Here is a 27,996-nt window from a genome sequence, read left to right as displayed (position 1 = left end):
AAAACAAGTATTGAATATATACAATTTATTTAATAAATTAATGTCATTCAAAATACAGTGCCAGAACACGATGCAGCTGAACATGCCAGTGACGTCTGTCGTGAAGCACCTGTGCTCGTGTCAGGTCGGCGGCGCCGCTACTGCCAGTGGTTCCTGGGACAAGCGCCGCAGCGGCGCTCGGATCTGCTCGTCCGCACAGCCGGTGCAGAGTTCCTGCACAGTCCGCCTTTCCAACCCCACCCCCCACACACAACAGGTTAAAAAAGCACACCCTGACGGCTAACGGAGACCTATACACAATCACTCTACAGTAATGCTTGTTATGAAATGAAGATGTAATGACCTGGTTGACCCACTCTGAATCGTTATGGTGGAGAAGTACAAAGCAGCAGGTAGTTGTATGCATGAGCCAATGGTAACGTAATACAGAAAGTGGAGGCCTTTACTGACAAAAGCCCCACCCAGACCCGCACAATGAGGGACTAGCAATTTTTATTGCAAGCCCAGCGACTTGAGTCCACACCTGGTAAGTGACCAGCTGACTGGAAGACCTGTGTTCTAGAGAGACGAGTATAAGTTAGTGAAAAGAAGATACATGCACCTAATAGTATAGTTAGACTGGTCCTGCAGCCACAGCTTCCCTGTGCAATGCCGTAGAATGGAAGATCTTCCTCAGCCGTAGTGTAGGGTTCCGACACTCCTCTTCCAGCACGGACATTAGTGTTAAGTGCAGCAGAACTAATTACACTGAAAAAACCTGTATTCCAGGACTTCAGAACAGAAGCACAGGAATGGAATACATACACTAACATAACCTCAGCACAATTTGTGATAGACCACACTAGGGAACAGGAAACTAGTTTAATAAGTGAGCTTTCTGAACTGTACATACACAGGGCTAACAATGTTAGATAATCCAGATTCTATGTTCTCATGATACACATAAAAGTTTCTCAGTTAGTGGATAATCTATTTCATATTATGGAAGCATATCTTTCTGCAAGACTCACTGATATATATTATACCGATGCAAATATTAAGTAGGGCATAAAAATAAAATTTATCAAAGATAGATTTTTATGTACTCCTATGTAGTCCTTTCATAGCCTCTCTCGTTTAGCAAAGAAAATGACAAAGCACATAAATCCGACGTGCACTTCCTGATCTCCCCACTATACAGGTGGTAGTGCAACCATTTCTCCATCCAGTTCAAACTCCTCTGTCCCATCCGGTGAAAAAAGATAGGTTGGTGGTTTCCACGGAGATTCTTCAAGGCAGGATGGATAAAGTTTCCCCACAGTGCATCGGAAGTCTCTCCCTAAATCCCACAGTACACGTTCAGATATATGCTGCCGCAGAGACCACCGGTCGAGTTCCAGATCATACTGGTAAGTGACGTACTTAGCTCTTTCATTTAAGTGAGTTTCTCGCATAAACACACACAGAGAATTTGAGATCACAACAGCTCGAACACAGGGGTCTGAGTACCTCTTAGCAGGGATGTTGGCTGCCATTTTCCACTCGTTTTTATTCACATCATAAATTTCCACAGTTACTGAAGATCCATCTACAGTGCCGGAGGGGAGTCGTATGCCAGAATTGGTAGCAATGTGTAACCCTCCAATATAGAAAATTTTATCACCAAAGGCTGCAGCTGAAGCGAAAGACCTGCTAGTCTGTCTCATGGCCATTTCTACCCATGAATCAGACCTTGGGAAATAACAGTACATGAGGTTCAGCGTCATCACATAAATGCAGTCATGAACCACAACTGCTGCGCTCCACTGCCAAGCACAAGGCAAAGGGCTTACCATCGTCCACTCGTCCTTCTCAGTGTCGTATCTTTCTACGGTCCTCCGATTAAGTTCTCCACCTACACTATCTCCTCCAATTGCATAGATATAGCCTTCACAGCAAACCAGGGATGGCTTTACGCGGACAAAAAGCATCGGGGTCTTTGGAAACCACGTATTCTGCTGTGCATCAAACCAATAAAAGCAATTCACAGTTCTGAAGGCAGTCTGCAGTTTGCTTGTCTTACTGTGATTTGTTTTTGTGTTTTTCAACGGAATCTGACCACCTGCTATATAGATGTCGTTATCAGGAGTTACAACGGTCCCAACTTTATGCAAATCAGCGGGTGGGCTGCACAGCTTGTAAACTTTTTCTGCTTGGGGACTGTAACAGACAGAAGAATAAGGACTACAAGAATTTTCTGAAGATGCTTCAATAAAAATCATCATCTCCTCTTTAGTCATCCCAAGTCTTGGTTTGAAAAACTTGGGCATGGATTTATACAGCCCTTGAACCACTACGGACTTATCATTGGGTGGCAGACCTTGAAACCAGGCTCTCTGCGTCACTTCTGAAAGTGCGTCAATTCTGATTTGGCTAAGAACTGAAGACAAGTACTGGGATCGTGACTCTGTGTTGTACTCTAGCCACAGCATAGCAGCTTCACGAACTGTCTCCTCCTTTTCTACATTTAAATTGTCACTACTGAGAATGTCTATCAGTAGGTCATGTGACAGCTGCATGAAAGCCTCCTGGTGATACACAGCAGTGAACTTGTGCTCCACCATTCTTTTAGCACTTTGTTTCAACTCCTCACAACTGAAAAGATCGGCAAAACTCAACAATCGCACACAATTCTCTGCATTAATTTTTTTAATTAAATATTCTCGACAACGTTGTAACACATCTTCTACCTAAAATGAAAAAAGAAAGTTGACAAAGGCATATAATAGACAAATTTTATTTTTTGTTAGACACAGGTATACTAATCAGATCCCCATACTGTAATTTTTAATTTCAGATACATATTACAGGCTAAGAGATGTTTTCTGTAATAATAAAATTAGAAGACTATGCATACAGCTTTGCATTTTTTCCTACCTGTCCAGTGGCCTACTTAATTGCCCTATTTAGGAGCCAGTGGTACAACATCAAATAAACTCTTAAAAACCATATGGGAAAGATAAGCAAATTCATGTGTAAGTTACACATTTTTCTAGGCTTTAAAAAATATGTAACTGAGAGAACTATATGAAAACAATGTGAATAAATCATAGTACAAAAAATGATTATTGTTGAGTAGCTGGAATCTGGTTTATCAACATGGACAAGATAGTTGAATAAAAGCAGAAAAGCACAATGACTAAGAATAGTTCTATATTCCTTTCTTATCTAGAGCGCTAAGACAGCCAATCACAGGAATAACAAATAACACTTTATGTAGTTATAAATGATCTACATTCAGACGTCCTATCTTAGCTGTTCTGTAAGTTCACTTGTTTTTTTCTTAAAAAGGAAAGGTAGATCTCAGATGAATCAGAAGGGCTACCTCCTATACTTATTCAACATTACAGTGGTTAAAAAGGAAAAAAAAATCACAGTGGTTAACTAGAAGCAATTTATGAAGAAGTTGGGTTGCTTGGATTCAAAACTTGGGTTGGCCAGTCAGTACCTGCACACTATCAGACAAGTAGCTACTTCTCTAAGCCTCAATTATCTCTTGCACAAAGTGGGAAAATCTTTACAAACGATTACTGTAAGAATTAGATGAGAACCTATTAAAGCATAGTACAGTATCTGGCGTATAAAAACACCATCATACCACATGGTTAACAGTGAAGTCACAAAAGGACCTGCCCCAGGCTTGCCACGATGACCCAGTCCACCAGGCAGAGTCCGACTGTGCACCCGGACAAGCACGTGCACAGGACAGGGAAAACCGGCACGGACAGTGTCACCGTGCACAGTAACACACTGCTCTGGAATCCGCACTTCTTTAAATTCCTCAATTTTTTAGCAATTCTGAAAAACACCTGCTTTTAGTTTTGGCTTCATAAAAGTTAACGAAAATTTGTAAGTTGTCAAAAGACAGCACTTCCCCATTTCAAGTTTGGATTTAGGATATGAGTGCCTTTGACCCTGAAGTACCAAGAAGCTACTACCATGGTCTCAGTTTCCCTAGATGTAGGTATAATTGGCACCTACTGTAGGGACAGTATTTTAGTTTAAATACTTCTCCTTAAGAGCTCAACGTGGTCACATGGTTACTGTGCATATTTACATTTGATAGTTTCCATTATAATCTCAGAATTTTCTGTGAAAAAAAAATTTCCCGCAAAAATACCATAAAAAATTAGTATATCTAAGCTATAGCCAAAAATTATTTGAAATACTTATATTTAATAAACACTGTTAAAAATTTACTTTTACTTGAAATCTAAACTCTCAGGTACATTAGGCAGAAATATAAGTTTCACTTTATTTTTTCACAATAATTAAGTTCCCATGATAAAGTTAACATTTATGGGCTGATCAAATCCTACTCTGTCTTTCCCTTACACATTTGAAAAAGATACGAAAGCTTTTATCTTCTAATATCTTCAACAAGAAAAGCACATATATTACTGATGAGTCGCTGTTGCATGAAAAAATAAACCACGGTTAATGTACAGAACAGAAGGAATCGCTGACCTGCAGGAAGCACGCTGTCTCGTAAAGCTGCTCCACAGTGCCGTCGCTCATCGCCAAGTTACCCGTGTATGCGTACGTGATGATTATCTGTAAGGTGGCCGCGTCCACATTCCGCAGGTGGACGTGTGTCTGTTTGCTTTCGCTCAGTCCACTCATAAACATGGCCCTACAGCAGAGAGAGAAAAACCACCGTTTGGGGTTTGTGTAAAACAAATGCAGAGCTAAAGAGACAAAGCAGACAACATGGGACGTTTATTACGTAGGGTGTGTGCTGATGAACAACTTACTGGGAAATCTTTTGAGGGAGAAAATAGGAAAGTATAATCCAGTCCTGAAAATACACCGAACTATTCTACTATACCAATCTGAGTGACGACATGAAAGTCAGTGACAGGCAAACCTCATTTTACTGCATTTTGCCTTACAGCACTTTGCAAATACTTTTTTACAAAAGAAAGGTAAGACTCTCCATCAGCAAAAAGATTTCAATTCCCTGAAGATTCAGATGATGGCTAGCATTTTTTATCGAGCGTTTGTAAATTAAGGTATGTGCAGCCCTGGCTGGTGTGGCTTGGTTGGAGCGTTGGTCCGTAAACCAAAAGGTCATGGGTTCGATTCCTGGTCAGGGCACACACCTAGGTTGTGGGTTTGGTCCTCGGTCTGGGTGCGAATGATAGGCAACTGATCGATGTTTCTCTTCCTCTCTCTCCCCCTCCCTTCCCCTCTCTCTAAAATCAATAAGCATGTCCTTGGGTGAGGATTAAAAGAAATTAAGGTATGTACATTCTTTTTTTACACATAATGCTACCACACACTTAATAGACTATAATGTAAACCTCACTCTTACATGCACTGGCAAACAAAAAAATTCGTGTGACTTGCTTCATGATATTCACTTATTGCAGTGGTCTGGAACTGAACCCACAACATCTCCGAGGTCCATCTATGCTTCTTAGATTCATACAATGGAATACTATTCATAAATAAATACGAACTAAGCACTGATATGTATTACAACACAGATGAAGCTCAAAAACATTATGCTGAGAGAAACCAAATACAAAAGGCCACGTTTATAGGAAATGTCCAAATACAAAGGACAAAGGGGCATCAGTAGTCACCTAGGGCTGTGAGAATGGTAACTATAAAAGGGCACAGATGATGGAAATGTCTCAAGTTAGATTGTAGAGATGGTTGTATATCTCTGTAAATATACTAACATTCATTTAGTTATATGCTTAAAAAATGGGTAGATTTTATAGTCTGTAAATTACATCTCAAAGAAGCTGCTAAAAATTTCCTTTATTCAAATGATTTCCTAAAAATATGCAGGGCAGTTTCCTAAAAATCTATTATAAATGGGAAACGATGCTGGAAAGGCAATCAGCACTGTAGAGACTCAAAGTAGAACACTCACATAGGTAAGAGATGAAAAAACAATGCACAGAGTGTTGATATTTGCATAAGAGAGAAGCGCCTTTAGTGAGCAAAAGTAGGTATCACAACAGTCACTAGCCTGGGCCCCTGGAGGGAAGCATTCAGACGGGCGAAATCCTGTCTCAGGATTGAACACAAGATCGTTTTTTTCCCTGGGGGCACGGCTGAACTGAGTAAGGTTCACGCTGGAGACTAGAAAGTGAATGGAAAGACAAGTGGCAGTCAGATCAGAGAGGGGTTGCAAAATGCGACACAGGAGCCTGAGCTTTTTCTTGTAATCAGTGGAGCACACTGAAGGGTTCTGAGCATGGATTTACCAGATACTGAAACGTATTCTAGGGTGACTACTTTGTTCTCACAGACGTCAGGGGCCAGAGGCTACAAACAGGAAAGCGGGTTCTGAGGCTACTACTGCAATAATCCTGAGAAGCAAGGAGAACCTGAGCTAAGGTGGCAGAAATGGATATAAAAGTCATTGCAAAGAACCAAGATCTGGTGGTTTTCTCAACATAGGGAATAGGATAGAGTAGGAAGTAGATAAGGAAAGAATCAAAGCTACTTATTTTCAAGTAAGCGCCCTAAAAATTATTGTTAACCTGCCCCAGATGGTGTGGCTCAGTGGATTGAAAGCTGGACTGTGAAGCAAAGGATCGCCAGTTCAATTCCCGGTCAGGGCACACGCCTGGGTTGCTCGGGCCAGGTCCCCAGTAGGGAGCCACACACTGATGTTTCTCTCCCTTTCTTTCTCCCTCCCTTACCCCCTCTCTAAAAGTAAATAAATAAAATCTTTGAAAAAAATTATTGTTAACCATTGAGAGAAAAAAACATAAGGACGGACAAGGGAGAAAGTCCTGGCAAAAGAAAAGTTAAATTCTGGATATATCTGAGGTAAGGACAGTTGAATCAAGTGGAAATAATACACTATCCGTTAAGCACATAGTATTACTGGGACTTTGGAAGTGAGGCATTAATGCAGTGAACTGTAAACTACCTTACAAAGTGAGGTGTGAAGGCTGAGTGAGTTATCTGAGGGGATTAAAAAACTAAAGAAAAACCCACCCAGAACCCCAATGACGAACCTGAGATAGAATTCAATTAAGATAAAAAAATAAAAGCCAGAAGGCTGAGAAGGCTCCTGGAGAAGCAGGAACCGGCCGGCCAGTGGAGCACCACTCACGGCGGTGAGGCGGGGGTCGGCACTGCAGGGTCAGGGCAGCAAACCTGGCGAGGCGCTGAGGGGGTTGCCTGCTGCTTCCACTCCAGGGTGGCTCTGAACCCGTGGTAGGGGAAGGCAGATGAACTTCAGGCCATTAGGGAGTGGCGTAGCACAAATACCATCCATCAGGGGGCCTGAGGACTTCCTCCCCAAGAACATTGGATGGCCATAAGCAAACCCGACCCAGTATTGGAGGCAGCAAGTGTTCTTGAAAAACATCCAAGACCTGATAACAAACTCTCTAAAAAACATCTCGTGCTACTGGCTTCACCTGTTTGACATGGGAGAATGGGAAAAATATAATGAAACCTGAGAAAGAATTGTCAGAGCTCTGAGGAGCAACAGACGACTTAGGGGTCACAAGTAGTTTTTGCATCTGTCCCAGTGGAAGGGGGTAACTCTGGAAGAGGAAGCTGGGCAAGGGCACAGCTGACTGCCCAGAAGACACTGAGATTGGACATCCCAGACCTGGCTTATCACACCAGTGATGGCCCTCTGTGAAACACTGGGCTTCCTGTAGCAGCTAGGGTAGCAGCCTTGACAACCTGATCATGAAAATTTAAATTTTTTAAAATTTATTTTTATTTTTAAAATATATAATCTTTATTGCATTTTTCCATCACTATTTAGTACCCTTATACCCCGACTGTAAAAATTTTAAACATTTTTAAGAAAGAGCAAATACTGAATTACGTAACATCATAACAGGCTGAAGTAACACGATGGAAGAGATGCTAAGTACTTCTCTCACTCAGGGTCTCAAATGAACTGTACATGTTACCAAGGAGCAGAAACGACTGTTTCAGAGGTTCTACAGATTTTCGGTAGGATGGCAGGGTAATTCGAACTACAAAAGAAAAATGTATCTAGTTTAAAAGGCACAATTTCTCATAGTAAATTTCTAATGGTAAAGACAGAGTAGCATTCTGTAAATGCAAAGATAATGAAATTACAAACCTGAAAAGAGAATCCAGTGGAAGAATACTTGGAAAAAGATCAAATTATTATTGTGGCAGTGTATCATAATCTACTCAATCCAGAGAAACGATATAGGTGGGAGAAAAAAATTGAGTGTTTTTATATTGTGGATTATGAAACTGTCCCAGAAACAGGATTTTAAAGACAAGTGGCTTTAATTCCAGCAAGTATTGGACTATTCTTTCTACTTATTATCTGACTTACTTGTGGGTGAATATATTCTCTCAGAAGATCAAGGATGCTAAAGAGTGGAACTGGCCAGTGATAACTAAATACCCGCAGCCTTAAAATGTGTTGTCTGTAATTCATGGAAGATTTATTTAAGTTTCTTGGTCTTAAAGAAAAGCAATTTCAACCAATCAGCTAAAGATTAATAACCTGATGACTGGAAAATTTACATAGTGTTATCTATATAGCCACAGATAAACTAAAGAAGGAAGACATATAAATAAACCCACCTGTTACTTCCTGATTAAAGACAACGACAACAGAAAAGATTACAGCCAGCATTTCTGCACAGGTCTGAAGGTGAGACTAGATGACTGCTGAGGTTATCGCCACCAAAGACTCTACTCTGATTACAAACGTCAATCTGAAAATCTGCAGCTAAGGCGTAAAGCTCTTTCCAACAATGGGTAATCAATTTATAGTTCATGGTCATTAAAAAGGGAAAGCAAATGGGGCCCAGGTCTTGACCGATTCTGTAACCTGCAATTTCTAATACCCTTTAAGCCAATAGATCTGGGAAGCTTTTAAACACACAACTTGTGAAATTGTAACTTGACCATTGAATCAGAATTTCTAGGTTTGAAATCCAAGAACCTCTATTTGTAAAAGCACCCAACAGGATTCTGATGACCAATCAGGTTTCAGAGTCGCTGTCTGCAAACATGCTAAGCTTTCTAAGGTAAGAAAACCAGTGTCTGAAATTACATGAAAAACCCAGTTTAACCCAAACAACTGCAGACACAGCCCAGGTCATCAGCATTTGGACCATTTTGGCTCCTGCAGTCATGATGAGATGTGTCATGCCAAGGAAAGTGGGGTTTCTACACCTGCCATGTCCTCTCGACAGATGCTGCGAAAGAGCAGGCGCAGTCGACATTCGTTGCTGATCCTCACCTCTGACTGCTAACATCTGAATTAGAAATATAGTGGTCCACATTTAATTCATCTTTATTCACCCTGTCCCTTTCAAACATTGAGTAAAAATTCAACCTAAGGGCAGAAAATACAGTTTCTGTGCCTTAGCTTCTATTCCTCTCATGAAACATAATAAAGAGTAACCCACTACCAAAAGATTAAAAGTTGCAAAAGATTATAAAAATGTAAAGCTTATTTGTAATTAGCAAACAAATAACTAAATCAACTTCCAAATTCTGGGGCATAGGGAACACCAACAATGTTATTTGTTATTAAACATTTAAACCTGGCAAAGAGTCTGGTAAGGCTAAAGGGTAACACAAATGGGAACAATAACCAAGAGTGAGGAAAAATGTATTTTTGCCAAGAAAATACAAGTCCTTAACATGTCTAAATACAACTAATTATTTTCTAAAAGTTATTATTGAGCCTACTGTCTTCTTCAATTTATAAACAATGATCACTGTTTTTAAATTTATTTTAAAATCTCAAGAATAAATGAAAATTATCCTATTTGTCTTTTTCATGCTATATTATTTTTAATTAAGTACAAAGACTTTTTTTTCTTTTTAATGTAAAAATAACATCCTAAGGCTTTTTGCTTCACTTGATTAAAACTTTTCCTTAATTTCAACAAATTCTTCTGTAGTCAATAAACCTCTGTAATAAAAACTACTTTCACCTGTCCCTTATATATGCAAGGAAGTGATTTAGAAAACACTACATCCTCTGAATAGAAAATGTAAATAAAACATTAAGACATCTATTTTTAAGAATTTTAAATGTCTTAAAAATTCTTATTAAAATAAGCTACTGCTTTGCATTTGAAATGACAAAATAATGAAGATTATTACAGTACTTACCTAAAATAAGAGCTGCATGTTGCAAGAACCATCTTATGACAAGGGAACTCAGTACCCTCAACAATTAATACTATGTCAGTAAACAACTGCTGTTCATAAAAAAGTTTTAACTGTTCCAACAAGGACACAGCATATTCAGTATTGATCTGCCTCTCGTCTTGAGAGGACATGACTGTATTCCATTAATATGTACCAGAGCAGATTAGGAAAGTCAGTCTTACTGATGGCAGGTCAAGTGAATGTTTCAGGAACAAAGAAAGGAGAAACTCTGCTTGCTGTTATCTGCAGCATTCAGGACCAAGACTGACACCTTCACTAATGAGTAGTATCTCGTTATAGACTGAGAATTACTCCTAGGTCATCCTGTGTTAATTAGGTTCTTCAGAGTTTTTCAACACAGTCTGCAGACATCTTGCTCAAATGTGCAATTGCTGTACAGCTCATGACTGAAAGACAGTAATACACGAGGTAGATTTCGTGGCAACATCCTGTTCTGTGGATCTTCTGAAATAACTAAAAAGAAAAAAAGTTCAGTTAGAATACCAGTACATTTTAGAATACCATTTTTAAGTGAGAGACTTAAAAATATAAATCTAGCCCTGGCTAGTGTGGCTCAGTGGATTGAGCGCTGGCCTGCGAACCAGAGGGTCGCCAGTGCGATTCCCAGTCAGGGCACATGCCTGGGTTGTGGGCTGGGTCTCAGGTCAGGGGGCGCCAGAGGCAACCACACATTGACGTTTCTCTGCCTCTTTCTCCCCCCCCTTCCCCTCTCTCTAAAAATAAATAAATAAAATCTATAAATAATTAAATAAATAAACAAACATTTAACCAAATGAGCTATCCAGCCAGGGCTGTATTAATCTCCATACAGTGATTCCTTCCCATAAATCTTTGTAAGAGCATACAATTTTATTGGGGGAAAAACCAAAACACAAAACAAGATAATATAGACATATATTCTTACATGGAAGGCTCCATATTATATAAATATGAGTGTCCTCCAAATTAATTTGTAAATTTAACACAAATCCCATCTAAATCCTATTTGCAGAGGACTCACCTGGAAGAATGTACAAAAGCTGCCAAGATATTTGGGGGGAAAGGAGGGCAAGTTTATCCTCATGACTTATTTCAACAATAATGTTGGAACCACTGGCTATCCGCTTGAGGAAACAAAAACCTAACTTTCAGTCATACTGCATAACATTCATCAAAAGAAACTCAAGCTGAATTAATGTTTAACTTTATCTGTAAATCAGTATTTACCACATATGGCAAAGAAATTACAAATAATGAACAGAAGAGGGAAAACCCATATAGAAAGCTAATAACAACTACTACCTCTTTTCTAAATAGATGACTTTTAGTTCCTGTAACCAAAAAGTCAAGTGGTTGATACAAAACCTGTAAATATGAGGATCACTGCAGCCACTAACCCTTCTCACAAATTATCATATATGTCAAAGAGATCACCCTGCACTTCCTGCCCAACTATACAATGACAGGCCAAGTTAACCATGGAAGTAACTAAAACATAAGCACAGGCAGTGTGACTTTGCTAAGGTAATGACTTTGATCTTCCAGATCTGAAAGTTACATTATAAATCTAAGTTATGGTATTTACTACAACCTCTCAGACTAGTAATACCAGGTCAGGTTTTGCAGGCAACGTTTTATCAAAAACTTGATTTTAAGAGCTTTTTGAATTTTAGAATTGCAAGTGAAGTATTGTATAGGTATAATATTTGGCATTGTAAATGCTTATTAACTCAATCTGTCAGTTCTACTTCTGGAAATTTTCCTTATAGAAATGCATGCATTAGCAAACTGAAAGTCCTAACCCCAGCCTCTGAAGGCCCAAACTCATCCCTGTCCACATTTAAGCCAGGTGACAGGAACTGGTGCCCAGGACCAGGACGATTTGGCTCACACTACTAGCCCCCAGAATTCCTTGCAGGCTTAGCTGTTCAGGCTCACTCTGGTGATTTAACTTCCTACTATGACCTGATTTTTTTTTTTTTTTTTTGTAGTGACCTTTTTGGGCTCCCTTTAATTTGCTATGTCTGAGTTTTACTAAATTTGATTTTTTTAAATCACATACGATACTGTATTAAAACAAATGAAGCCTGCTTTCAGAATTTCAGTTGCCAATTTTATATAATCTTCATTACCACTGATTTATACAATTCTATTTTCCACCACTTCTGTAATTTAGGGTATATTTTCTTCCTGATAAGGTAATTTTTATTCAGGATACCTTAATATCTAAATAGGCAGAAAAGAAGTTAAATCATTCAGGTGTCACATTAAGTAAATAAACAATGTGAACAGATCTGTATCTACTACAATTCAAAATAAAATTAAATGTCCCTTCTCTGTGAACATAGACTTCAAAATGTATTAACTAAAAATATAAAAAGTTACAAAGTTTAAGATGACCAACCAACAGTCTTCAAATGCCTATAGCACCAACTTTTCTATAAGATTCCTTCTCCCCTAAAAATAAAACTTGAAATCAATACCCTAAACACCCTGAAATATTTCACAAAGTTTGTACTATGTTACTTAACTACCAATGATCTGACACATTTTACAAATTTTCCTCCTAGTAAGTATGTTGTCATATTATCATTCTGTATTTTATCTAAAATTTGCTTCAAAATAAGTGACACATCCTATGACCTGTAGAAGTTAGCATCCTCAGACTGATTAATTTTCAGGTATCAAGGAAATGGTCTACTTAATCTTCTATGATAAATTAACGGCTGCTGAAGCCCGACCTAACGGACACCGACTGACTTCACCAAGCGCGGCCATCGCACTCTAAGCACTGAGACTGAGCCGCCAGCCACGAGAGTGCCACGCCGCCACCTGCTTCACTCCTGGGGTAGACTGCAGCCCAAACCAGGACTGTCGCTTCAAAACAGTGTTTCAAAACCCACAAAGACAAATGCAGAATGAGTGATGCAAGCTGGGTGTAAGAAACATTTTTTTTGATATCTAGCTGATTCGATCTTTCATTTCCAAACTTTTGACAAAGTTTATTCTTTACTGTAAGGAAAACTGTATGAGCAAAGAAGGTAGTTGGCACCTGCCCTCCCTGTTAACAGCCGTTCACATTGTAGAGGAAGGAAAAATTTATTGAAGACATATGAATTTATTAACATACGCAATGATTATGTAATTTTTTAAAACCACAAACTTTCAAAAGGTGTACTACTTTCTCTTCTCATCACAAAGACAAAATATCTTAGACTTTATAAAAGCCATCAAGTCTGTCTCAAATACTTAACTCTGTTGTAGCCTGCAAGCAGCAAAAGATAGTATATAAACAAATGGATGTGACCGTTCCAATAAAACTTTATTTACAACAACAGGCTGCAGGCCACACTTACCAACCTCTGCTATCAGACTGCTTCTTGATCAATTAAGAATCAGCAAAACCCAGTTATCTGCCTTCCATGTTGTCCATTGCTTATGTTTGTTCCTGTTGTCCAAACTGTCTCTCCTCCCAACCCCTCGTGTTCGTCCCACAAAGCAGAAGGTGGCTTGTTCTTCCTGGTCAGGGCACATGCCCGGGTTGCGGTTTCTTGTCTAGTCCCGCACATGTTAAGAGAGACAACCAATCAATGTTTCTCTCCCTCTTTTTCCCTCCCTTCCCCTCTAAAACCAAATGAGAATCATAAAACACACACATACACACACAAAAATAACTGCGTCCCCATAATGGTGTGACACATGCTCATACATATTATATTAAAATGAATCATCATTGTATTTCTATTTTTGTTTTCAACACTGCCAAGGTGCTATGGAAAATTAAAGTAACAAAAACTAGAAAACATAATTTAAAAGCAAAAAAGATCAGCAAATAATATACATAACTTGTTTTTCTTGGAAAAATGTTCTCCCTCCAGATCACAAAGATAAGGAAAAAGCATAAAACTTAAATGTTTGAAAGTTGAATTAAACGTAATTCTTTATCTAACCTCTAAATACTTGTATTACACTTTCTTTTCAACTGAAATATTTTAACATCTCACACCTAATCACACAACTGTTTTCGCCACCTGTTGCAGGTTCAGTGGAACGTGAAATACTTTTGCTTACCTAGTATAGTAAGTACCCTTCACTACAGGTTTTTAAAGAAGGGACACTCCTCTCCAAGATAATGTTGGAAAAACCCACAATGAGAAAAAACTATTATAGTCAGAAACACTTAAATCATTTGTTTACAGATTTTATTTATTTATTTTTAGAGGGAAGGGAAGGGAGGGAGAAAGAGGGAGAGGCAACTCCCTCTCTTTCAATGTGTGGTTGCCTCTCGCACGCCCCCTATTAGGGACCTGACCTGCAACCCAGGCATGTGCCCTGACTGGGAATCAAACCGGCGACCCTTTGGTTTGTAGGCCAGTGCTCAATCCACTGAGCCACATCAGCCAGGACTCACTTTTTAATTTATCAACTATAGTATCTACATACATTTGAAAAAGAGATGCACACAAGGCAGTGCTTGTACAATGACATTTAGTGGATACATGGGTTCATTAAATGAAGCGAATCTTCTGGGAAATAGCCGTTGTGTACTATAGTTCCTGCTACAAGGAACTTCAAGATTAGTAGGAGTGTTCTGTATTTTATTTTATTTGTTTTTTATAATTTATGACTTTTTAATTTGTTTTTCCCATCACCATTTATCCCCCTTATACTCTTTTCTACCTCCCCCATCCCTCCCCCCAAAGGTCCTGTATTTTAAAGCAAGTCATTAGAACAGATTTCATAGTGAAAAATGCCCACTAGAATAAGAAACCAGTCCTACAAACACAATATGAGATTCAGAATCTAATAAAGTGCAATGTACTTTGACATAAAATTTGGGATCTAATAAATTTTGTCTAGAATACCCAAGCCTCCAAGTAGAACTCTAATGAGTGGATTCCACCACACAAAATAATTTCAAAACATTGTTATTAAATGATCATTAGGATTAAATCAGTTAGCAATCCATAGTAAATATGTAATTCTACAAAAATCTGAAACTACTCTTATGGAAAATTATTGCAACTGCTTTTCCTCCCTTAAGTAATCAATGAGACTGATCAGCAGTTAACTGAGCTGTGAATCTCAAAAGAAGGATGGATACAAGATGGGGAGAAGGTGGCAAAGAAGGATTGCACCTAAGTTACGGCAGTGATAAAACAGTGTCAGAGAAGGGCAATGGGTAGAGGTCATCATCTGCACGAAACACCCTGAAGTTGTGTATTACTGATTTAGGTGGCACTATGTCTTCCATCGCTACCCAGGTCAACAGAGTCTGAAAGCTTTTGTTGGAAAGGATCCAAGGTGTTCTGAGTGTAAAATATTGCCAAAAATATTAAGAGCATGAACTACGGAGCCAAATTACTTGGGATGAAAACCCAATTTGCAACTTACTAGTTGTTTGACCTTTTTAAAGTTATTTAATTTTTGTCCTGGAAAATGGGGGATAAAAATAAACTCTGCACCACAGATTAAGGGTTAGATGAGTTTTATAAAGAGCTGGGAAGAGCGCCTGACACCTGGCACTACTGTATAAATATGTGCAGCTATTTGTATTAATGTGTCACTGGTGAAGCTTTCTGTAGCACCTTCCCAACTCCTCAATCTCCACGCCTGCGCGGGTCTAGGGGTCCCAATCACAGTCTCAGCACTCACACACAGCTCTTTTCAACCTGGATGAATGGTCTTTCAGATAAGGGAAATTCACTCAAAGATTTCAGGGAGTATTTTCATGGTACAAATCATGCAACAAAGTAATTCAACAAAGACTAATCTTGAGAAAGCTGATGCCAGTGAAGAAAAATGAAATGAAGGCCAGGAAGGCAGCGGTGGGTCACGAAACAAGCCTGCCTTCCCTTCGGTGAGGAGAGGGGCTGCTCCTCAGGGAGAACCAGAGGCTGGTGCCAGAAACAGTTGGCTTTCAAGTTATCAAAGCAATCCCGACAGTTGAGAATGTTCCGAAGACTGGGTCTTTAGACTGTCAACCACTGTGCAAACAGAATTTTTTTGAGTTGTGACAAAGATCAATTAAACAACACACACCTTGCCCTTTGAAGAACTTACCAAGTTTAATCAATTCCAGGGTAGTGTCTCCTACTCTAATCAATTTCAGAGCTTAGGCCTATTTCCTCTGTGTTCCTCCTTTCAAACCACATGACTACATCAAGTAAATTATGCCCAGTACCCTAAGTAAATTCAGGTCGCAAGTTTAAGCTTCTGTAGTACATTACAATTAATAAGTTACCTCACTTTAAAAAACGAAACGAGAACATAAAGGAGACGCCATGGTGACAGAGTAATTATGAGTGCAGTATGTCATTTTTATTTTGGATATCACTTTTTTCCCCCGAGCTCTGCACAGTGACTAAAGAAAGCTTTCTCTAAATTCCGCTAAAGCAAACCTGGCCTCTAACTTTTTCACTGGGATTTCATTTTCCACCAAGTCAGTTATTTTTTCAATTTATAAGAGCAGAAGAAACTATTTCCCAGATCATCAAACACACTCATGAGGTCATTAAGGGCATAACTCCTTAATGATTACAACTACTGAATGTTTCTCAGTTTCTTAAAAAAATAAAAGGTAAACTGAGAAATACTTAGAATGTTCTGCCTACCATGGATGCTACTACATGTCACCACTTGTCTGAGGTATGGGAGTGGAGCAGAGAAAGGGAAAAATCTTTAAAGCACCCCTCTTCAAATGATTTTCTCCAAATCTCCTACAATAATCCCTTCTTTCCACACTGAGGAATCTAGGTACAGCAAATTTCTAGCAAGGGAACCAGAAGTAACCTTCACTCATATACTTAAAAAATTACTTGAAATCAACCTGTCAGTTCTAATATTCTGAGTTACTCGAATGTTAATTGCGCACTTCAAATGTCACAAAACTGAAAACAGTCTGACTGCGACACTAGAAGGACTCTGGCATTTTCATTCATGCACTTTATGACAGCGGGATCCACCCTTTTTCCTGCCCGCAGGAACGTGGCCAAGGAGAAAAACGACTCTTCTAAGTGTGTGACATCTCCAGGAAAGCCAAGGTATCTTTTGGCTTTGAAAGTTGCATTCAAGTTTCCAGGAATTGACCACCCACCTTAGACACATTCAGTGTTCACTGTTTGGACCGCATGAAATACCTCAGCATTTCCCTTCATCAGGAGAAAGAAAATTTATGGAGTGCAGGCTTAAGTACTAGGACACCTGCGTCCCCACCCACCGCCTCCCAGGCGCTGCAAATCACTAGGCAGCATCTTCCGGCGGCGCTTCCCGCGAGACCAAAGAGGGGAGCAGAGTTACAGCCTGTGAAACTCTTCCTACAAAACTGTGTGGAGAGAAAACAGCACCGACTCGCCAAGTGGGAAAGTGTGGACCTTAAAAGCACGCCCAGCAGCACTGCCCTGGTCCCCTGGATTTCAGGGCCGCCCGGAAAGGCCTTCAATAAGCACCAGACCGACAAAAGATCAAAGTGAAAAGCAAGCTTCACAGTAGTTAGCGGCCAGATGGCAAGAATAACAAAATCCCACATCAACAAGGCTGGAAAACAAGGGACTGGTTTTCCTTTTAATTTACTTTAGGTCGGAGAAAAAGTCCTTCCGAAAAAACGCCAGGGGAAAAGGTCCTTACCAAAGGTTAACTGAAGTCAGTCACCAATGGCGAGAGATTTGTAGTCCACGCTACTCAAACTCAGGCAGGGAAAAAAAAAAAATCACAACTCAGAGGAAAGAAAACACCCACCCTGTTAATTAGAAGAAAATGTGATTTCGGTCCCACCGCACTGCTGATAGGGTTCTGTTTCCGAATGCCGGAGTGCTCAGTGACCAGACACACAGACCCACACACGGGCCACACGTGACCAACCCTGTCCCGTGTTTTTATTCGCCTAAGTGACTGACAGGCTCGACACTTCACACAAACATACCCTTTCAGAGTTAGTTTCACACTTTTGGGATCTTTTTCTATTTTCACTTGAAAGGATAGAATTACCCGCGGTAGCCCATGGAGTGTATATTCCGCTCCCCTTGAGGTAGCTATAAAGAGATCTTAGATTGCTAACCACCCCCTCCTCCCAAAAGACAAGAACTCGAAATTAACTACTCCACACCAAACCCAGGGACATTCTCCTACTCCACGGCTTCTCAACTCAGAGGGCGAGGGCGGTGGTCGAGTTCCAATAAGTTACCGATTTCAGTCTAAAGTAAACACGTACACAATTTTCGGTTTCAAAGGGCAGCCTCTGCTTTCTTGTTAAAAGTCATAGGATCACAACTGGACCCTCGTTAACCTAGACATCTTTTGGTAACTACTTCAGATGTACCGAGAAAGAAAAACTGCCAGGAAGGGCTGGCCCTCCTCCGGCCCACCATCTCGCGTACACGTCGCGAGTCGTTCAGGAAAACGGCTTGATTTTGGCAAAGGCGGGCGCCAGCCGGAGCCCGGTCGCCGCCCGGGAGACCCGCGGCCGAGCAGGCGCCCGGGGGCCGGGGCCGGAAACGCCCCCGCCAGCTGCCCGCCCGCTGCCCCAGCCCTGCGAACCCGCAGCGCGCGGGTTAGCGAAGGGGCCGCCACGGGGTACGCCAGGCAGCGCCTGCCCCCTGCCCCTGCCCCTTCCCCCGCCCACGGCGGAAACGTCTCGGGTTTGAAAGATGCCGCCGCCGCCCCCCGCCCGCCCAGCCACAAAGGGCCGAGCCTACTCCCCTAATTCCGCCACAGGTCGTCGCGGGCTCCCCCCGCCCGTCCCCTCTCCCCCGGCGCCGGCGACGCCGGCTTACCCGCGTCGTTCGGTCCCGACTGCTGGGATCCGGTGTGGCCGGCAGCCCCGAAGACACTGGGCCCTTAGGGCGCGGCGGCGGGGGCGTGGCCCTCCCGCCGCGGCCAAGGCCCGGGTCTCGCCCGGGAAGGCTGGGGCCGCCGCCGCCTCTTCCTTCCGGTTTCCCCTCGTGCCCTCCCTTGGCGGTCCGGGCAGCGCGGAAATCTGCGTCCTCTGCGGGCGCCGCCGCGCGCTCCTCGGGGCCCGACCACCGCCAGACTCCTCCCCCGGGAGCCGCGCCGTCCGCCCGCGCCGCCTCGTCAGCCCGGGCCCCGAGACGCCCGGCTCGCCGCCCCCGCCCCGCCCCTGCGGCGCGCTCTCGCCCCCTCGGCGGGCCCCTTTCTCCGCCCCGGAACGTGCGGACGGCGGGCCGCCAGCCAGCCCTCGCCAGGTCTTCCCTTCCCCTGCTCGCGCGCGCCTAGCGGCATAGGCGGCAATTTTGCAGTTTCCCGGGTTCTCGAGCCCCCCCTCCCCCGCCCCCGCCCTTTCCCTAGCTCTCCCTCCCTTTTCCTTGGCTGGTGCCTACCGGAAAGCCAAAACAATCGGGTCCGCGCAGGCGCAAAAAAGGAAGCGGAAATGGCAGGAAGGGCGGGGGCGACGCGAGGTGACGGGGAAGCGCTATTGAAGGGGTTTCCCGGGAAGGTCAGCGGAGGGCGCGTGCGCGGCGGAGGGTGGGCTGCCTCTGCATTCGCTTCCCCGGAGACGCGCGGGTTTGGGTTCGCCCGCGGCTTCCGGCGGGTGCTTCTGGCTTACCCTGGGGGAAGGAGGGGCCCGAGAATTTTACTGCTAGGAAATCCGGGAAGCAAAGCACCAGATGTTATGCCGTAGGCTGTTTTCTCCCCCTTGAAATATGAAATTTGCAGGGTGGGTCGGGGAATAGGAATGAGGACTAGACAACACTAGACCGGGAGAATAAGGGAGACGCTGGGCGCTGGTTCAGTGGGCTTTGTCTTTCAGCCCCTTCCCTCCAAAACACGTCCTCCACTTTTCTGAGCAAGTTCGGTTTTCCCGATCTCATCAGTAAGGCTTCAAGTCCTGGTTTCTCAAGGCCAAGGCACAACTCCAGGCAGCCCTGAAGCGGCCCGCAGTTCGGGTGCGGAGGGAGCCTGTCTGAGTGTGAAGCTTTCAGATAGTTTTGTGCCGCACTGCGGGTTGCTACCTGTCCCGCCACCCCCGCCTCCGCGGCCCCCCACAAATTCCAAAGGAGCACCTTTAGCTTCAAAAGCCAAGCGGTTTGGTTAACTTGGCACACAGTTTGGTCTCGTATTTGATGAAAGTTATTTATGGATCAGAGATTGTCAGAAATACCCAGACAGCCGTCACCTACCTTCATAACTTCACCCCTGGCACAAACCCTATCCGCAGAACGTACACGACTAATTATAAACTAAAAGCACAATGCATAATGCGTTACTGGAGAGCCTCTTCCTGTAGGGTAGGGGAGGCTAGATCGACTGAACGCACAACCAAGATGTGTGTATTCGGGACTACTACCGATTAAGGATTTTCCAGTAGGATGTAGAAACTAGATTCATTCAACAAATCTTTATGGAGTGCCCAATATGTTTAATCAGACTTTGCTTAGTTTGAGTAAATGCTTAAGTGTTTTGATACTAAACAACAAAAAAGTCATGCAAAATATTCAGTCATTTCACAAACGTTTGAGAACCTGTTCTGTGCCAGACGGGATCCTGGAGATGCAAGGTCTAAACAGGAAGGCGGAAACAATACCTATGGTAAGAGTGTGTTTCATCCTGTAGAAGAGCTATTTAAGACTTTTAAGGAGGAGAATATCTCGAAAAGATTTTTAAAGGCCTGGCTGGGTAGCTCAGTTGGTCAGAGAGTTGTGATGTGGCGAAGTTGCAGGTTTTATCCCTGGTCAGGGCACATACAAGAATCAAGCAATGAACACATAAATAAGTGGAACAAAAAATGATGTCTCTCTCTCTCTCTCCCCCCCACCCCCTCCCTCCCTTCCTTCCTCTCTAAAAACTAAATAATTTTTTAAGTTAAAAATTCTTAGAAAAAAAAATCTGAAGCATGGTGGATTTCCAACTGGAAGTTGGGATGCTAATTAGGAGGCTGTTAAAATAGTCCAGACCAGAGATGGAGAGTCTAAACTCATTTAGTGGCGGTGAAGCTTGTGAAGGATGGATTTGAAACTAGCTAGATATAATAAGGGGATGAAGGAACATAGAGTGATTAGATAGTAATATCAGTAACTATGTAAAGGGAGGCTAATTGTGAGGATGAAACAGCACTAAAAAGGTGTCATTTTAATAGCTGTACAGTTAGGAATACAATTGGCTGCAAGTAAAAAAAAAGATTCCATTGCAAGGACTTAAGTAAGGGTCTATTTGGTCACAAAACCAGCCTGCAAGTAAGCAGATACCCTTGTCCATTCAACAGCTTAAGAACAACAAAGCCACAATTTTTTGATTCTCTTGACATTTCCCTCATGGTTGCAAGATGGTTGCAGCACTTCTAGCCTTCACACCAGAAGATGGAGAAAGGAATGGTTTCAGACACCTGTGTTTTTTTCTTTTTCAGGAAAGTAAAAATATTTTTTAAAATTTTTTTATTTTTATTCAGTTACAATTGTCTGCATTTTCTCCCCATCCCTCCACCCCAGTAAAAATATTTATAATGTTAATTTTAACTAGTTCTAGATAATTTATGCAAACTAAGAGAACAGAAAAAGATGGCAAGTTATCCAAATGACTATATGAGAGTAACTGATTATGTGAAACCAAGAAAAGACAATACTGGTATTGAAAATTATAAAACAATTCTATTTGTAATCTTAGATTCCAAAATCCTAAATGAAATACCAGCAAATGGAATCCTGCAGTGCATATTAAAGTATATCAAAACCAAGTTTGGTGTATCCCAAGAATATAAGGATTGTTTAATGAGAAAAAAATCTACTGGCAATGTGCTTTAAGGAATGTGCTTTATTATAAAGTGAAGATTTAAAAAATTATAACTACTTCAATAGATTAAGGAAAACCATTTCCTAAAACTCAACATTCATTCAAAATTTTAAAACTTTGCCAATCTGGAATAAAAGACATCCTACTAACTTGATAAAGAATATCTGAGTAATAACCTACAACAGTTCTTTGTAATGAATCGTTAGGAATTAAGATGAGACAAGGGTATCTGCTATCAGTTTTTTTATTGAATATTGTATTGATCTTAGAAGCTTAAGACAAATAAGAGAAATGAGGAGACAGTCATTGAAAAGAAGAAACAAAACTGTCATTATCTGTAGATGACTTGAGTGTCCACATAAAAAACCTAGTCAAGTCTACCAAAAATGGAAACTTAGGAGGGTTCAGCAAGGTTCCTGGAATATGAAATCAATATATAAACCAATAGTATCCCTGTACACCACCAACACAGAAAATGTAACTTAATCATTTTTGAGTGTAAGAAAAACTGTGAAAGATACTTACAAAAGAAATTATAAATTAGAACCTCGTATGTTAAGATCTATCTACGGAGACAGAATAATTCTATTCCTGTGTAATATCCCATTATCTATACTATATTTAATCCATTCTCCTTTTTCACAAACATTTAGGTGGTTTTCAATTTTTACATATTATGAGCAATGCTACTGCAACGAACATTTTAAATAAATGTCTCCTTGTGTGTATGTGCAAGATTTTATTCTAGGGCATTTCTATAAAAAGAATTGCTAGTTCATGGAGTATGACGCATTTTCAACTTTTTTTAGATGCTGTCAACTTGCTCTCCAAAGTGACTTTACCAATTTATACTCTCACCGGCAGTGTGTGCGTGCTCTCGTCACTCCACTTCCTCCTTAACCCTTGCTGTTGTCAGACTTGTTGTGTATCTCCCCTAGTCCCATGGTTATTGATGGCATCTCATTGCAGATCCCACAAAATACAAGCTCCCTAGGAATTATGATTCTGTTTTTCTTCCCTGCTGTTTTCTTAGGGCCAACATTGTGCTGATCCCGTTGTAGGGACTCAGTATTTGTGAAGGGAAGGAATGCATGAAGGAAGGATCACTAGTGAGGCTGAGCATCCTTGTGTTTTTTACTGACCACTGAGGCTCAAGGTGTGGAAACACAGACTGTCATTACATGTGTGTTTAAACTCTCAAAGTGGAATCAGTGTGTCAACTGAGGGGAAAGTTGAAATCACCCCTCTTTAATGAGAGACAGGGACTGTCAAGTTCCCACAAGGGGTGTGACTGACCACCCGAGCACTAGAAAAGACCCCAGGTCCTGAGAATCCAAAGATCTCAGCCCACTCCTCTTCCAAGTAGTAGGACGGCAACTTTACGTATATGGGCAGATTAATCTCCCTGAATCTCAGGTGTCTTTATCTTAAAATAGAGATGATGATGATGATACCCATTTGGAATCCTGAGCAGAGAACACCCAGTTCACTAACTGGACCTTAACACCAAAATAACAACCACCATCTAACCTCGGACACCCCACCACGCTCAAAACGCTGCAGTTAGCACAAACCTCCTTACATAAGAGGTCTAGCTGGGATCTCCAGACCAGGCGGAACCACTCTGTTTCATCCTTGATATTATCCAGTACTGCGTCCAGCCCAAAACCCAGTTAGCTGGCACCTCTGGGACATTCTCAGCCCATTCCTGCTCCCTGGTGACCTCCCTACCAGCCGTCTCAACTGTGCCACCTGGAAGCCCTGTTTGGTCACATGTGAGCCACCAGATCCCTCAACCTATTCACTAAATAGCCCCTAACTGTGTCGCCTCCCAAGGAGGCTCTTCATTGCCCCCTTCTCCATGCACATCAGGGCTGAGATATTGCCACTAGCTAGTGGCAGATCCAAGTTTGATGGGGACTGAATATGATGAAATTTAGGGACTCTCTTTAAGAAAAACAGTACAAAATTATGAATGCAAACACCTTGTGATGTTTCACCTTGCTGCATAGTCCGCTACACTTACCGAAGACCTGGGATCCTGCAAGTGACTACAATGTGAAGAAGGGGGTGACTCATCCCACGTGCCAGCTTTCCAGATCGTTTCCTACCTCAGCACCAGCGACCTTCACCCCCAGAGCACTTCAGCAAACCACTGCCGCGGACCGCGTTGTAATGGGCAGCTGCTCCCACTCTGAAATCGTGCACTTCGCCTTCTTATCCTCTGACCACAGTCCCTGCCCTCTAGCTCTTTGGCTGCCATGTGGAAGACCTCCCTCACTTATTCTCCATTTGTTTCATTCCTGTCTGACATTATTTGCTTTCTCTTCCTGACTATATACTAGGCCACTAACTAGGGTGGAGTAAGGCACCCAGGGTGCAAAATTTAAGGAGGCACTCATGCGGGGTCATGCCAGTGCAGGATGTATGACATGTGCCGTGATGCATTCCTTTAATTTCTCACCATCACACTGAACTTTCTTGAACTCTTGACTTTTCTTCCCACAAGGCCCGCAAAGCCACGGCCCTTGATCCATCCAACCATTCTGTGTCTCTCCGGAGTGACTGCAGGTGGCTGAGCAAGTGAGAGGGCACTGCAGGTGGGGGCCAGTACCAATTACTGACCCCCGACCCAATCCGGCCCTCTATTCCACCAGCAACCCTTTAGCATGTCTGTAAATTCCTCCTTCTTCCAATCCAGGCAGCGATTGGGCAGACGCTCTTCTCTGCTCAGTCCACACCCATTCTCTTCCTCAGTGCAGAATCCCCGGGTATTCCAAGTGCCCAGCTCTAAGAGGGCATTTCTGTCAGCAAAATGCCCTCCAGCTCCATGTATTGTCACAAGCGGCAGGATTTCTTTTCCTTTTTTTTTTTTTTTTAAAATAACTGGTTTGCTTTATTCTCTAGATCACATATGACAGCCGCAAGTCCAACACTTAGAATTCTCTTCTGAATCTGTTGGTTTTTTCCGGTCTATGTCAACAAAGACTTTCTCCCATTCTGATCCTCCCGCAGTGGGGACAAGCAGGCTGTCCAAGACCCTGGTTCTCCAGTACTGGAACCTGGGCCCTCCCCTTGGGTTGCACCCATAAGTCTGTGCTGGGGCTCTGTCCTGGTCCCATCACCCTGAGGTGTCTTTAGGCCAGGAATGCCAAACAGGTTTCCATGTATGTGCCAACTCTGAATAAACTTTGGGGGCTGCTGGGAACGCAGGGATGAGGGTAGTGAGGCAGCTGGTATCTGGGTTCCGTTAGAAAAAACACGGTACTTGACTGGCAATACCTGCCATGGCAACACCTACTTGCCATGTCTGGAATGGGGACACCGGGGGAACAGGCTTTTTTTTTTTAAGGAGTTAGGTTTCAGCAGCAATTGGAAGGGAGTAGGGAAGGATGTCCAGAACAGGGAAGAGAGGTTGGTGTAGCGGAAGAACCCACACACGGCTAGAGCCTGTGCTGTTAGTGGGGAGGGATGAGATCATAGGGTGAGACACCAGATAGTGAGGGGCTTTATGCCACCCTAAGGAATTTGGCCATTGATCCCCGCTTCCTGGCAGGCTGTGATAAGCCGTTCAAACACTGCGACTGGAGCGAGTGAATCAAAGTGGGTCAGAAAGAGTGTTCTGGCAGTGGTGTGGGTTACAGACCCGGGAGATGGGTCAGGAAAGCTAGTAGTTATTCAGGTAAAAACTCGGAGAGGACTCTAAGTCCCTCATATTGATTAACAGAATAGGGAAAGCATTAAAAAGAGTAGACTGATAGCTTTGGGCGATCAGTGAGGGTGAAAAAATAACTATTATAAACACCTGTGTTTCTGCTGTGGGTGATTGGATAGTGGTTCCCTGGTGGTTTCTGGTGACAGGGACCTGCTATCACAGCATTTTGTTGTAGTTTGTCAAGGTGTAAGGTCAGACTGTTATTGGGGAAGTTATCTACCTCTGTAGTTTCACGAACACCGTTCTGTTGGCTTTTTACTCCTTAAAGACAGAGTTAAACCCCAAGCTGAGACTTTGCATGTTTCTTTCAACAAGAAAAAAGAAATCCAACTGCTTGTATAAATATATTGTGCTAGATACAAGAGACACTCTGGCGCATTCCTCAACAGTGAGATTGAGTCTCTAAGATCAGCCTCCCAACGTTGACTAAACTGCCTCAAGAACACTGATCTGAATATAACGTGCTTCCTTTATATGCTGAGAAGTTTATCTTGACTTCGTTTGTCAGTAGTTATATAAATCTGCATTGCAAAACCAAATGCCGCTGCCAAGAGTGTATTTGTATGAGAGAAATGTCTTGTGTTAACTGACTCCATCGCGCTGATCACCCGTGAAGAGTGGAAATGGGGGAGGGATGTGGGGATGTGTATGAATACTGCCGAATAAGGAGGTTTAGAAAGGCATTCAGTTCCAAAGAATGTTTGTTCCCCTTCACTTTGTAAGGCCTGATGGGAATTTCTTTTATTGATTTGAAAGAGAGGGAGTGGGGAAAGAGAGAGAGAGAGAAAGACAGAGAGAGAGAGAGGGGGAGAGATTGAGATTGTTTTGTTGTGCCCTGACTGGGGATCGAACCTGCAACCTTGGTGTATCGGGGTGATGCTCCAACCAGCTGAGCTACCCAGCCAGAATTCTTTCTGAAGCCATGACAGTCCTGAATTATGCTGAATGTGTGTTTGTCCTCTTTTCTAAAAAAGAGCCGTTAAGTACAAGTGATATTCATAATGGGCTGTCTAACTGATGTGGCCTGGGAACCTGCCAGTCAGAACAGAGAGCTACCCTGGTGCTGAAGAAGTGTTTGGGGGCGGGTCCCACTGTTCCACTCATGGCCCATCATTTGTTGAGTCCTGGGATACCCAGGGAGGAACTGGGGGCCCTTAGCTACCAACCACACCGCGAGCCGTACAGGGGCACACTGTCTGAGTGTTGTGGCAGGGCAGGCAAAGTGACTGACGACCGTGTTTTCTCTCCAGGGTTCAGAAATGGAGGTCTGGGATTCCCAAATTCAGCGGTGCCCGGTGAGTGTCCTGGCTTCCTCGTGCCTCGGCCCCGTTGCCCGCTACACTTAACCACCGCCCTGTGCTCCCTGTGTGTTGCGATCAGGCCCGACTGTGGCACTACAGTGGCTGTGGGAGAACATGAAAATGAGCCTCAGACTGAACCTCAGCAGGCTGAGAACACAGGTCGGAAACAAGACTTGCACTCAGACGGCAACCGCCCAACCGCTGTGGCGTGGGTAGGGTGGCCAGTATCTCTGCTGCCACCATTGACAGAGAAACTGACCACATTCCCGGGAACAGATGGGGCCTTGTCTCCTGTTGCCCAGAAGAGGGAGCTACATGGTAAGAGTTCCAGTAAGGACGTGGTGTGGAAACACACCTCAAGGGACCTCGAGGACGAGATGAGGAGGACGCCAGAGGGCAAAGGATCCCGTGCGAGGCAGTGCTGGAAGACTTTGAGAGGAACTATGCTGCATTTGCACGATCTGGTTTATGGTAAAGCCACGCCACACAGCGTGGTGCAGCCCAATGGCATTTCCCAGAATTCCTGTGGAAGTTGGGGTGTTCTCCCTAAGTCCCAGGAGGGTGAAGACCACTCCCCTGAGGAAGTGTATGAAGAGGAAGTGGGAGAGGGGAGCATCTCCCCACAGCAGCCCCTTCCCTCTGTGGCCTGGTGGGCCCAATCTAACAGAGCTGATGAAGCCATTCAGAGTGACCTGGGCTGGTGGCAGGATGCCAAGCTGGAAAGTCCCCCTGGGTCATCACCAGAAGGGAGTAGAAAGGGAACAGGGGAGAAGTCAAGACCTTTAACTTTATCCTAATGGTGAAAACAAAAGGCATTGGTAACAATTCTCTGTATGAGATGTATTGAGTCTCTCATACAGCTGACTGAAGGAATTGTAGTGTTCCACTGTTATTTCATAGGAAACTAATTCTGAGTCCCAGCTACAAAGAACAGTTAAATAGTGCAAGGGCATGATGTTTGGTTTAGAACATTGATATCTCTCTTGATTTGAACTAATAAAGCAATGATACCAACAACCAAGTTAAGAAATTGTGACTTGTAAATAAAGCCTTTGGAATGGTAAGTTGTAAAACAGT

General features: G+C 42.7%; 2 protein-coding genes across 3 annotated transcripts; one reads left to right on the top strand and one right to left on the bottom strand.

Annotated features, from left to right (window-relative positions):
- Positions 1–8: 8 nt before the first annotated feature.
- Positions 9–19,613, bottom strand: KBTBD2 (kelch repeat and BTB domain containing 2). Of its 2 annotated transcripts, none has more exons than XM_024563074.3 (4): positions 19,497–19,613; positions 10,123–10,635; positions 4,486–4,651; positions 9–2,708 (listed from the first exon to the last, which is right to left on the bottom strand). In XM_024563074.3, exons 2-4 carry the CDS (start codon positions 10,290–10,292, stop codon positions 1,173–1,175), a joined length of 1,872 nt encoding a protein of 623 aa, XP_024418842.2. In that variant the 5' UTR covers positions 10,293–10,635; positions 19,497–19,613; the 3' UTR covers positions 9–1,172. The 2 variants fall into 2 exon arrangements, with proteins under 2 accessions (XP_024418842.2, XP_053782235.1); XM_053926260.1 differs by lacking the exon at positions 19,497–19,613 and adding an exon at positions 18,933–19,269.
- An 8-nt stretch (positions 19,614–19,621) lies between these two features.
- LOC112306891 (uncharacterized) lies at positions 19,622–27,958 on the top strand. The gene is made up of 2 exons (XM_045197321.3): positions 19,622–20,706; positions 26,869–27,958. Exons 1-2 carry the CDS (start codon positions 20,565–20,567, stop codon positions 27,714–27,716), a joined length of 990 nt encoding a protein of 329 aa, XP_045053256.2. The 5' UTR covers positions 19,622–20,564; the 3' UTR covers positions 27,717–27,958.
- The last annotated feature ends 38 nt before the right edge of the window (positions 27,959–27,996 follow it).

This window comes from Desmodus rotundus, chromosome 6, assembly GCF_022682495.2.
Source record: "Desmodus rotundus isolate HL8 chromosome 6, HLdesRot8A.1, whole genome shotgun sequence".
Taxonomy (NCBI): domain Eukaryota; kingdom Metazoa; phylum Chordata; class Mammalia; order Chiroptera; family Phyllostomidae; genus Desmodus; species Desmodus rotundus.
This window is presented reverse-complemented; position numbering and strand designations above follow the sequence as displayed.